The 13,401-nt window shown below is 43.0% G+C and overlaps 1 protein-coding gene across 1 annotated transcript in view; it reads left to right on the forward strand.

Moving 5' to 3' along the window:
* The window catches only part of LOC120996096 (MYG1 exonuclease-like), a 41,089-nt gene that overhangs the window by 13,631 nt on the left and 14,057 nt on the right, over window positions 1-13,401 (forward strand). Inside the window, exons 2-3 of the mRNA XM_040425801.1 lie at window positions 8,459-8,571; window positions 8,657-8,816. Of these exons, the coding sequence (XP_040281735.1) occupies window positions 8,459-8,571; window positions 8,657-8,816 (273 nt within the window). The remainder of the gene's footprint in view (window positions 1-8,458; window positions 8,572-8,656; window positions 8,817-13,401) is intronic.

A 13,401-nucleotide genomic window follows, 5' to 3' on the forward strand; every position in this document is an offset into this window, starting at 1 on the left:
AAAAAAAAAATAATTGGCAGCAATGGTACCCATGACACAGGGGTCAGCAGCCATTTGCACACTAGCTGTTGTGAAACTACAATTCCCAGCATGCCCTATTGACTTCTTTGAAATTTCTGAAAAAAGCACAACTGCACAATAGCCCTGCAGGCAAGGGATCTCACCGCTTTCCTAAAAATATTACTGCCCCTTATTGTCTATTAGAACATGTGTAGGAAGTGCAATCATTCCCATCCATGCCTCACTCCTAGTCGTGGGTCCAGTTCTCAATCACAAGAACAGAGGCCCGTGATCCCCATTGAATGGAGCCGCAGACTGTCATGCATGCCACAGTTTTTAAGACTATGGGACATCCGGAGAAGTACAAGAGCTCAACTATCTCCATAGAGATGAATGAGAGGCAGCGCGCATGTATGACCTCTGCTACATTCATACTGAGGAGCACAAGCCCCCCATTCTCTTGATTGATCGATTTGCCTAATTTTCTGTCTGTCGATCTGTCTATAGCTATTCCTATGATGTCTGGAGTCAGTTCAGTTCAAATAAGCTTTATTAATAGCAGTACTAAACACATATTAGGACTCATATAAGCTATACTAGCAACCTAGGACAGGTCTTAGCTGGCCAGCTACATGGGGAGAGTAAGACACTTTCAGTTCCAGGTGCTTCCATTCTGGATTCTATGGCTCCCTGCATATTTACCAAGTTGGTGGTGGAGATGTCCTCTCCTATGTGAGCAGCCATCTTGTTTGTTCCCTACCTGGACGATTTTTTTTTTTTTAAATAGTAGCCCCATCCAGGCAGAGTTGTCTTTCAAAGGCAGACCAAGTAATTCAGATCCTGGAATCATTGGGTTGGATAGTGAACATGGAGAAGTCCAAGATGATCCCCCTACAGTCGCAGATGTTCCTGGGGATTTTGCTCGACTCGACCTCCCAGAGATCCTTTCTGACCTTGGACAAAGTGAACAAAATAAGGTCAGTGGTGCGAGATCTAATTCTATGCCCTTGTGTTTCAGTCAAGAAAGCTATGTCCGTCCTCGGTACCTTTGACATCATCATGCATTCCAGCAGTTCTGTGGGCTCAAGCTCATTCCAGGGATCTCCATTGGGAGATTCTCCAGTCATGGTCAGGGAGACCAGAGGAGCTGAACAGCAAGATTCTAATCTCCAGGAAGACCCATCGGTCACTAGAATGGTGGTTGATACAGGAGAATCTAGATCAGGGGGTCCTGTGGAAGGTGGTAAACCCTCTAGTAATCACTACAGGCGCCAGTCCATCTGGGTGGGGGGCCCATGTTCTGGACAGAGTCTTTGAGGGATCCTGGGCAGTGCAGATTGGGAGATGTCTTCCAATGCAAAGGAATTGACAGCAGTTCTGAAGACTCTGCAGAAGATCCTGGATTGGCTTCAGAACCGGCATTTAAGGGTTTTGTCTGACAATGGTTCCGTGGTGGTCTACTTAAATCATCAGGGGGGAACCCGATCCGAGGAGTTGATGGGAATTACAAATCAAATATTTCCCTTAGTGACAACACCTTCCCTTCCAATATCAGTCCTTCATATCAGGGGTATAGACAACTGGAAAGCAGACTACCTAAGTTGATACAGACTAGACCAGAGGGAGTGGTCCTTGAATCAGGACATATTTGCAAAGATAGTAAGCCTGTGGGGGTTGCCAGACATAGACCCTTTTTGCTACAGGAAGGTTAAAAAATTATATTCCCTTTTGTACAGAGGATTCTCTCACAGCAGTAGATTCCTTCCTTTAGCCCTGGGGCAGGGGTCTTCTGTATGTTTTCCCTCCATTACAATTGATTCCCAGGGTGTTGAACAAAATAAGGGAAGACAGAGCTTTTGTGATCTTGATAGCCCCCCTTTTGGCCCCGTTGAGCATGGTTCACCTGGTTAAAACTACCATCTGTCGGAGCCATGGGTCCTTCTGGAAACTCTGGATCTCTTGTGTCAAGGCCCAGTGATACATCCCCCAGTCAAGGGCCTTCACTTAACGGCTAGGTTTTTTGAAAGGTCGCAACTGATCAAAAAGGGGCTATCGGGGTCGGTAGTCTCTACTTTATTTAAAAGTAGGAAAGAAGTAACTACAGTCATATACGCTAGAGTATGGTCGGTTTTCTTTAAGTTTTTAGGGATTTCTTCTTCACCTTGTCGGCTTACCATTCCTAGGATTTTAGAGTTTCTCCAGAGGGGTTTAGATAAGGGGTTGGGCTTAAGTACCTTTTTAAAAGTTCCGATTTTGGCCCTTTGATTCGAGTCTAGCTTCTCATCCTTTGATTGTTTAGATTTTGTAAGGCCCTTGCTAGGAACATCCTGGCTAGGATCTCTAGGGTCCCTCCTTGGGACCTTGGCCTGGTCCTTCAGGCTTTGGTTAAAGCGCCCTTTGAACCCCTCTCTGAAGTCCCCATTAAGATTCTAACATTAAAATGTGTCATAGTGGCCATCACATCGGCCAAGAGATTAGGTGAGATGCAAGCTTTTTCCATCATCCCTCCTTATATGTCCATTCAGGAGGACAGGATTTCTCTGCGCCCCAGCATTTCTCCCCAAAGTAGTCTCGGATTTTCACAAGGGCCAGGAAGTGTTTCTCCCTTCCTTTTGTGATCACCCTAAGGAAGCTGAGCTCTATCATTTGGATTTTAGGAGATGTGTACTGGCTTACTTAGAGGCTTCCAAGGGGTGGAGGAAGACAATTTCTTTGTTTTATACAATTTGCAGGCCCTAATAGAGGAAAATCAGCTAGCAAAAGTTCATTAGCTAGGTGGATAAGGCAGGCTATCTGTTTAGCTTATGTTTCCCTATGGAAGGCGATTTCCCTCGGGGATGGTCGGCTCACTAAACAAGAGCGGTGGCAACTTCTTGGGCAGAGAGAGCAGAAGCTTCAATCCAAGACCTCTGCAAAGCTGCAACTTGGTCATCTCCTTTGACCTTCTTTAAGCACTATAGGTTGGATCTTTCTTCTTCTCCTTCTGACTTTGGTCGCAAGGTTCTCCAGGCCGTGGTCCCACCCTACTTTTTTCTGGGATCTCTCATTGTGCTGTCATGGACGATAGGGGAAAAATAATAATTACACTTACAGGTAATTTGATTTTTCAAGAGTCCATGACAGCACCCCTAAATTTCCCACCCTTTTTACTTCGGTCTTGGTGACTGTTCTTAGGTATGGTCACGAGGTATGCAAAAAAAACAGAAGATATAATTAAACGTGAAGAGAGCATATGCCTACAGCCAAGCAAGCGAGGAAAGTAAAGTACATGTCCCCCATTGTTCTAATGGTGAGATTTGACAGCGAAATGTACAGATCGCCTATCCTTAGGCTAGATCATCAGTATCAGAGCACCGCTACCACGCAGCTGTTTTCAGGAGCTGCTGTCCGCCAGCTCTGTACACCGCCTAGAGGCCATGCCTGGTTACTGCAGCATTCAAGTGAACAGTAGCAGTGCTGCAGTAACCAGATATGGTGACTACACCTGCACAGCAGCTCTTGAAAACAGCATATTAGCGGGGTGGCGCCCATCTGACATTAACATCCAGTAAGGATAGATGATCACTACTGAACTTACGGAGAACCCCTTTAGCCCAGCAGTATTACACAATGCTGGTGGTCTAGGGCACAAAAATCTAGTTACAGGTTCCCTTGAAAAAATAAAGCTATTGTTGGTTTAGCAGTGCCAACAGCGTAAAGGTGTGTGCCAGAAATTCTTTCATTCAAAAGTTTTATACTTTTTAATAAAGTTTGAAAAACCACATACAGAAATGTAACCCAGAAGACAAGGGGTTAACATGAACTACCTACCAGCAGATGAAGTGCTGATCCGTGTATCTTAAGTATCTGTCTGTTCTACAAAAAGATAGAACATGTCCTATACTTGGCCACTAAATGCAGACCACGGACACTTTGAAATCAGTGGATCAGTAAAAAAACAAACAAATAAAATGTCTGTCACCTGTATCTTGTGGATCACAAAATACATAGTCGTGTGCATGAGGCCTAATGCCAAGGATGCTGGTCCAGGGAGGAATGCCAGGCAAGCCTTGGTGTGGGCAGGGGATGTAACTACAGCCGGTCATGGATATATTGGGGTCCTGTGGAAATGGAGGATCAGCCAGTTTTCACGTGAAAAAATGTGACCCACTTTTCAAAATAATTTGCCTTAAAATTATGCCGGGGTCTTCATGACATCACTGTTGGGAATCCTTTTGTCTCATCCGAGGTGATGTCGCATGACTGAGGCAGTCTAGCGACATGTCATGGCGAGAGAAGAAGGCAACCTGTTGATGTTGAATGAGTTCCTATTCATAGATGGCAAGCAGAGATCCTGGAAATGGTGAAGAATTAAAACAGAAGGTGTATTAGTCGTAAAACTTATTACAGGTTGTCCACTGTTTCACCCGACTCCATCATAACCATGCATGGCCGAGTGTGCATGTCTATTTTAAGGGGAAGAGTGGACTATGTAGCTGATGGACCACTCTGGATGGGGCTTATCTCCCATAGGAACAAAGGAATTATGCACTTTGTCATACAGGCTATTTATGCTTTCCCTGTACCTCCACTGCCACCTTAGGTGTAGGTTGCACAGGTACTTCGTTAAAAGGGTTACCTGTGAATTAAGAAAATGAAAATACTTAAATATTACTTTATTATGAATACATTCCCAAATACCTTTCATTAGTTATGACTCATTTTGTCTAGGGAACAATTAGTAGAAATAAAATGGCCGCCATCCTATTAGGACACACACAACCTGTCCTAATTGCACAGCAGGACAAGTTACTTTACAACACTGAGGTAAAGAGATGCCTCATCCTCTCCTACTTGTCAGTAATTGTGATCCTGAATACAGTTAGTATGATCTTCAGCTGAATGTCTGTGGGAAAAGGATAAAACATTTTTTTTCCCCGGCATTGAGCCCCTAGGACAGAACTCAATACCAGAAAACTTTAACGCAAGTGTGAAAGTACCCAACCCAGTAGGCACCATGCCGAGGGATATGTAATGGGGTTCTCTTGCCATAAAATAGCCGAGCTTATCTGACATACAAACCCCTTAAGAGTGCATTAACCTCTTAAGGACACATGACGTACTGGTACGTCATGTGGTGTTCCGATCACTGCCGCCCGGCCGGCAATGATCGGAACAAGGTGCCTGCTCAAATCATTGAGCAGGCACCTAGGCTAAATGCGCGGGGGGGTCAATGTCGGCGATCGCAACAAACCGCAGGTCAATTCAGACCTGCAGTTTGATGCGCTTTTTGCTGTTTCTGATCCCCGCGGTCCCTGACTTTAATGCCCAAAATATATGTTTCACCCCCCCCCCCCCCTGAATTATTTTATGGCGGTGGGAGGTGCAGGGGGAGGGTTGCGGGAGGATTGCGATCCCCCGCCCGCCTCCCCTTGAATGATCGTTGGTGGCTAGTGGGTATACCAGGGTGCCAGCACATTGCTGACATCGGTGATGCGATGTCAGCCGTTTAACCCTTTCCATACTGCGGTCCGTACGGACCGCTGTATGAAAAAGGTTAACAGCTCAGGCAGCTCCCTCCCTCTCCGATCGGGGGGCTGCTGTGCCTTTGCAGCCCCCCGATGGGAGAGGGAGAGAGCTCCCAGACAGCCCTGTCCTTACCCTTCCACGTCTGCGCAGTTGTGGCCACAACTGAGCAGACGGGGAAGGTTCCCATGGCAACAGGATGCCGTCTCAGGCATCCTGCTGTCCATGGTGCTGAAAAGATCTGTGCTGAAGGCATAGATCTGTTCAGACAAAGTGGGTCTGGGTAAAAAAAAGAGGATAAAGTAAAAATGAAAAAAAAAAAAAATTCCCTACACATGTTTGGTATCGCCGCGTCCGTAACGACCTGATCTATAAAACGGTCATGTTACTTTACCCTAACGGTGAACGCCATAAAAATAAAAAATAAAAAACTATGATGAAATTGAAATTTTGCCTACCTTACTTCCCAAAAAAAGGTAATAAGTGATCAAAAAAGTCGCATGTATGCCAAAATTGTAACAATCAAACCGTCATCTCATCCCGCAAAAATCATACCCTACCCAAGATAATCGCCCCAAAACTGAAAAAACTATGGCTCTTAGACTATGGAAACACTAAAACATGATTTTTTATTTTTTATTTTTTTTTGTTTAAAAAATGAAATCATTGTGTAAAACTTACCTAATATGTATACTTTTTTTTTAAATTTATGTATCGCCGCGTCCGTATCAGCCGGCTCTATAAAAATATCACATGATCTAACCCCTCAGGTGACCACCGTAAAAAATTAAAAATAACGTGTAAAAAAGCCATTTTTTTTTTGTCATCTTACGTCACAAAAAGTGTAATGGCAAGCGATCAAAAAGTCATATGCACCCCAAAATAGTGCCAATCAAACCGTCATCTCATCCCGCAAAAAATGAGACCCTACTTAAGATAATCGCCCGAAAACTGAAAAAACTATGGCTCTTAGACTATGGAGACACTAAGACATTTTCTTTGTTTTCAAAATGAAATCATTGTGTAAAACTTACCTAATATGTATGTTTTTTTTTTTTTTTTTTTTTATGTATCGCTGCGTCCATGACAACCTGCTCTATAAAATTACCACATGATCTAACCTGTCAGATGAATGTTGTAAATAACAAAAAAAGTGCCAAAAAAGCTATTTCTTATTACCTTGCCTCACAAAAAGTGTATTATAGAGCAACCAAAAATCATATGTACCCTAAACTAGTACCAACAATACTGCCACCCTATCCCGTAGTTTCTAAAATGGGGTCACTTTTTTGGAGTTTCTACTCTAGGGGTGCATCAGGGGGCTTCAAATGGGACATGGTGTCCAAAAAAAACTGTCTAGCAAAATCTGCTTTCCAAAAACCGTATGGCATTCCTTTCCTTCTGCGCCCTGCCGTGTGCCCGTACAGCAGTTTACGACCACATATGGGGTGTTTCTATAGGCTACAGAATCGGGGCCATAAATATTGAGTTTTTGGCTGTTAACCCTTGCTTTTGTAACTGGAAAAAAATTATTAAAATGGAAAATCTGCCAAAAAAGTGAAATTTTGAAATTGTATCTCTATTTTCCATTAAATCTTGTGCAACACCTAAAGGGTTAACAAAGTTTGTAAAATCAGTTTTGAATACCTTGAGGGGTGTAGTTTTATAGAATGGGGTCATTTTTGGGTGGTTTCTATTATGTAAGCCTTGCAAAGAGACTTCAGACCTGTAGTGGTCCCTAAAAATGGGATTTCTGAAAAATTTCAAGATTTACTTCTAAGCCTTGTAACATCCCCAAAAAATAAAATATCATTACCAAAATTATATGGGGAATGTAAAGTCATCACAATTTTTGGGGGTATTACTATGTATTACAGAAGTAGAGAAACTGAAACTTTGAAATTTGCTAATTTTTCCAAATTTTTGGTAAATTAGATATTTTTTTATGCAAAAAAAAATTAAATTTTGACTTCATTTTTTAAGTGTCATGAAGTACAATATGTGACAAAAAAACAATCTCAGAACGGCCTGGATAAGTCAAAGCGTTTTATAGTTATCGCCACTTAAAGTGACACTGGTCAGATTTGCAAAAAATGGCCTGGTCCTTAAGGTGAAATAAGGCTGTGTCCCTATGGGGTTAAGTATAAAAGGGTCAATGTGGGATGTAATGTGCAGACACAACTGTATGTGACAGGGCAGTGTCCTGACGATAGAGCACCCCCCATAGCCTCCTTTCTGACGCCCAAACTTTAAAGGGACGCCTCCATAATTATTATTTTTTGTTTGTTTTTTACTTTTACTCAATATTCATAGAAAACTTTTTTTTTTTTTTTTTTTTTTTTATTTGGCTGTGTTTTCTATTTAAGCAGTACTATGCCCTAGAAAATTATATACAAAATTACTGTCCTTCTGTAGAAGTCGGCACAGAGATAAAACTCCTATATAGATAGGTTATCCATGGTCAGTTTATTGCTGCTGTGAGGTGTTATCTGTTAGTATAATAGTAGTAGATTTAGGATGACAGCTGTATTGTTCTCTTGATAGGCCTAGATAAAGATGTCCACAGAAGAGTTCTACACTTATCCGTGTCATGTGTGATCCTGTAATGGAGTCTCTCACCCGCTTCCCTCTCTGATCGCAGTGAATGGAATGAATGAGAAAGTCGAGCAAAACTGTTTGTTGTGGTAAAAGTCCAAAGAAAGGAGGAAGGTAAAGATCCATGACAGGAAGTCGTATACACGGAGTGATGTCAAATTATATCCCGAAAACCACCTACTCAAAGGGAATAGTGGAGTGAAATGTGCGTGTTTGTGTACATGTGGATAGATGGATTGTAAGCTCTTGCGAGGAGGACCCTCACTGTTTTAACCGCTGACTAGCTTGTTGCTATGTAATGTACATGAAGCCTCTGAGATGAAATGAACAATATAATATATATATTGCCCTTTATCAGGATGCAGAGATTGTTAGAACCCGGGACCCGCAGCTTTTATCGCAGTGTGATGTAGTTGTCGATGTGGGCGGCGAGTATGACCCTTCTCGGAACCGCTACGACCACCATCAAAGGTGAGACTACATCTATCTATATGTCTTCGTTGTTTTGTCCTTTTTTCTTGCCTTTGTAACATCTACATGTTTTGAAATTTTGCAGATCTTTCTGTGAAACCATGAACAGCCTATATCCTGACAAACCGTGGGTTACCAAGCTGAGCAGCGCTGGCCTGGTATATGCCCACTTTGGCACACAGATACTAGCCACGCTCCTGGGAACCGATGAGGAGGACCCTATTATACCAGTCCTATATGACAAGGCGAGTGACACAAAACTGAAGCAGGGGAGGATTTATGAAGCTGTTTGAAAGAGTAACTCTCTGGTGCCCAAAGCAACCAATCACAGCACAGCTTTTATTTTAGAAGTGCAGAATAGGAAGTGAAAGCTGTGTTGTGATTGGTTGCTTATGGACAGCAAAAGCTGCTTTTCTTTTAACCACCTCAGCCCCCAGTGCTTAAACACCCTGAAAGACCAGGCCACTTTTTACACTTCTGACCTACACTACTTTCACCATTTATTGCTCGGTCATGCAACTTACCACCCAAATGAATTTTACCTCCTTTTCTTCTCACTAATAGAGATTTCATTTGGTGGTATTTCATTGCTGCTGACATTTTTACTTTTTTTGTTATTAATCGAAATTTAACGATTTTTTTGCAAAAAAATGACATTTTTCACTTTCAGTTGTAAAATTTTGCAAAAAAAACGACATCCATATAGAAATTTTGCTCTAAATTTATAGTTCTACATGTCTTTGATAAAAAAAAAATGTTTGGGTAAAAAAAAAAATGGTTTGGGTAAAAGTTATAGCGTTTACAAACTATGGTACAAAAATGTGAATTTCCGCTTTTTGAAGCAGCTCTGACTTTCTGAGCACCTGTCATGTTTCCTGAGGTTCTACAATGCCCAGACAGTACAAACACCCCACAAATGACCCCATTTCTGAAAGTACACACCCTAAGGTATTCGCTGATGGGCATAGTGAGTTCATAGAACTTTTTATTTTTTGTCACAAGTTAGCGGAAAATGATGATTTTTTTTTTTTTTTTTTTTTTTTTCTTACAAAGTCTCATATTCCACTAACTTGTGACAAAAAATAAAAAGTTCTATGAACTCACTATGCCCATCAGCGAATACCTTGGGGTCTCTTCTTTCCAAAATGGGGTCACTTGTGGGGTAGTTATACTGCCCTGGCATTCTAGGGGCCCAAATGTGTGGTAAGGAGTTTGAAATCAAATTCAGTAAAAAATGACGAGTGAAATCCGAAAGGTGCTCTTTGGAATATGGGCCCCTTTGCCCACCTAGGCTGCAAAAAAGTGTCACACATCTGGTATCCCCGTACTCAGGAGAAGTTGAGGAATGTGTTTTGGGGTGTCTTTTTACATATACCCATGCTGGGTGAGATAAATATCTTGGTCAAATGACAACTTTGTATAAAAAAATGGGAAAAGTTGTCTTTTGCCAAGATATTTCTCTCACCCAGCATGGGTATATATAAAATGACACCCCAAAACACATTCCCCACCTTCTCCTGAGTACGGAGATACCAGATGTGTGACACTTTTTTGCAGCCTAGGTGGGCAAAGGGGCCCATATTCCAAAGAGCACCTTTCGGATTTCACTCGTCATTTTTTACTGAATTTGATTTCAAACTCCTTACCACACATTTGGGCCCCTAGAATGCCAGGGCAGTATAACTACCCCACAAGTGACCCCATTTTGGAAAGAAGAGACCCCAAGGTATTCGCTGATGGGCATAGTGAGTTCATGGAAAAAAAAATTTTTTGTCACAAGTTAGTGGAATAGGAGACTTTGTATGGAAAAAAAAAAAAAAAAAAAAATCATCATTTTCCACTAACTTGTGACAAAAAATAAAAAATTCTAGGAACTTGCCATGCCCCTCACGGAATACCTTGGGGTGTCTTCTTTCCAAAATGGGGTCACTTGTGGGGCAGTTATACTGCCCTGGCATTTTCCAGGGGCCCTAATGTCTGGTAAGTAGGTAAATGACCTGTGAAATCTGAAAGGTGCTCTTTGGAATGTGGGCCCCTTTGCCCAGCTAGGCTGCAAAAAAGTGTCACACATCTGGTATCTCCGTACTCAGGAGAAGGTAAGGAATGTGTTTTGGGGTGTCATTTTACATATACCCATGCTGGGTGAGAGAAATATCTTGGCAAAAGACAACTTTTCCCATTTTTTTATACAAAGTTGGCATTTGACCAAGATATTTATCTCACCCAGCATGGGTATATGTAAAATGACACCCCAAAACATATTCCCCAACTTCTGCTGAATACGGAGATACCACATGTGTGACACTTTTTTGCAGCCTAGGTGGGCAAAGGGGCCCAAATTCCTTTTAGGAGGGCATTTTTAGACATTTGGATACCAGACTTCTTCTCACGCTTTGGGGCCCCTAAAATGCCAGGGCAGTATAAATACCCCACATGTGACCCCATTTTGGAAAGAAGACACCCCAAGGTATTCAATGAGGGGCATGGCGAGTTCATCGAAAAAAAAAAATTTTGGCACAAGTTAGCGGAAATTGATTTTTTGGATTTTGTTCTCACAAAGTCTCCCTTTCCGCTAACTTGGGACAAAAATTTCAATCTTTCATGGACTCAATATGCCCCTCAGCAAATACCTTGGGGTGTCTTCTTTCCAAAATGGTGTTATTTGTGGGGTGTTTGTACTGCCCTGGCATTTGAGGGTCTCCGCAATCATTACATGTATGCCCAGCATTAGGAGTTTCTGCTATTCTCCTTATATTGAGCATACGGGTAATGAGATTTTTTTTTTCCGTTCAGCCTCTGGGCTGAAAGAAAAAAATGAACGGCACAGATTTCTTCATTCGCATCGATCAATGTGGATGAAAAAATCTCTGCCAAAAAAAGAAAAAGGAGGGGAAAGGCGTCTGCCAGGACATAGGAGCTCCGCCCAACATCCATACCCACTTCAGCTCGTATGCCCTGGCAAACCAGATTTCTCCATTCACATCAATCGATGTGGATGAATAAATCATTGCCGGGATTTTTTTTTTTATATATACAAAGTGTTTGCCAAAGTATATGAACACCGCCACCTCCTCAGCTCATATGCCTCGGCAAACATATCTTTTACTGCAGAGGAGAAATCTCGTCTTGCAGCGCCGCATACACCGACTTGCGTGTAATCTGACAGCAGCACAATGCTTCTGTCCGAATGCACATCAGTGCTGCAGCTGGTCGATCGGTTGGTCCACCTGGAAGGTAAAAAAAACAAAACAAAAAAGAAAAAACCAGGCCGCAAAGCAATAACTTTATTAACTTTAGAACAGAACATATTAACTTTTTTAAACTTTTTTAACTTTTTTACTTACCGGTATTTTTTTTTTTTGTTTAGTTTTTTTTACCTTTATAGAACAAACCTCTCCTTCCCCATGGGACAATGTGCAAAGCGCAAATCGCCCAAAGATGTGGCGAAGTACGTTATGCACTTTATCCCAGGTGAAAGGAGAGGTTTGCAGCAGCTGAGAGTAAAAGGGCCCTAATAGCCCTGTGTGCCTGTCCTGTGAGATGCAATCCCTATGCTAGGTGTACCTGTGTGTGGTACTTCCGGAAACACTCTCCATAGCATAGGGCAGGGTGGTCAGCACAGTCAGGACAGAAATAGCGGGTGTCACGCCTTATTCCACTCCTGCTACAGACACGACATCTTTTTCGGGGTGACGGTTGGGTTGAGGTACCAGGAACGACACTGGGGAAATGTCGCTCGTGTAGACGGCTAACTACACTGGGGGATGGGGCCACGGAACCTCCTGGGTAAAGGAGGTTCTCGATGATCTCTTCCTGGAATTTGAGGAAAGATCGTGTTCTCCCAGCCTTACTGTAGAGAACAAAACTATTGTACAGCGCCAATTGAATTAAATATACAGACACCTTCTTATACCAGCGTCTGGTTCTGCGGGAAACTAAATACGGAGACAACATCTGGTCATTGAAGTCCACCCCTCCCATGAGCGCATTATAGTCGTGGACACAGAGGGGCTTTTCAATGACACGGGTTGCTCGCTCAATTTGGATTGTCGTGTCTGCGTGAATGGAGGAGAGCATGTAAACGTCACGCTTGTCTCTCCATTTCACCGCGAGCAGTTCTTCGTTACACAAGGCAGCCCTCTGCCCCCTTGCAAGACGGGTGGTTACAAGCCGTTGGGGGAAGCCCACGCGACTAGTTCGCGCGGTGCCACAGGCGCAAATCCGTTCTAGAAACAAATGCCTAAAGAGGGCCACACTTGTGTAAAAATTGTCCACATAAAGATGGTACCCCTTGCCGAATAAGGGTGACACCAAGTCCCAGACTGTCTTCCCACTGCTCCCCAGGTAGTCAGGGCAACCGACCGGCTCCAGGGTCTGATCTTTTCCCTCATAGACACGAAATTTGTGGGTATAGCCTGTGGCCCTTTCACAGAGCTTATACAATTTGACCCCATACCGGGCACGCTTGCTTGGGATGTACTGTTTGAAGCCAAGGCGCCCGGTAAAATGTATTAGGGACTCGTCTACGCAGATGTTTTGCTCGGGGGTATACAAATCTGCAAATTTCTGGTTGAAATGGTCTATGAGGGGCCGAATTTTGTGGAGCCGGTCAAAAGCTGGGTGGCCTCTGGGACGGGAGGTGGTGTTGTCGCTAAAATGCAGGAAACGGAGGATGGCCTCAAATCGTGCCCTGGACATAGCAGCAGAGAACATGGGCATGTGATGAATCGGGTGCGTTGACCAATATGACCGCAATTCATGCTTTTTTGTCAGGCCCATGTTGAGGAGAAGGCCCAAAAAAATTTTAATTTCGGAAACTTGGACTGGTTT

Source organism: Bufo bufo, chromosome 3 (assembly GCF_905171765.1).
Source record: "Bufo bufo chromosome 3, aBufBuf1.1, whole genome shotgun sequence".
Classification (NCBI taxonomy): Eukaryota; Metazoa; Chordata; class Amphibia; order Anura; family Bufonidae; genus Bufo; species Bufo bufo.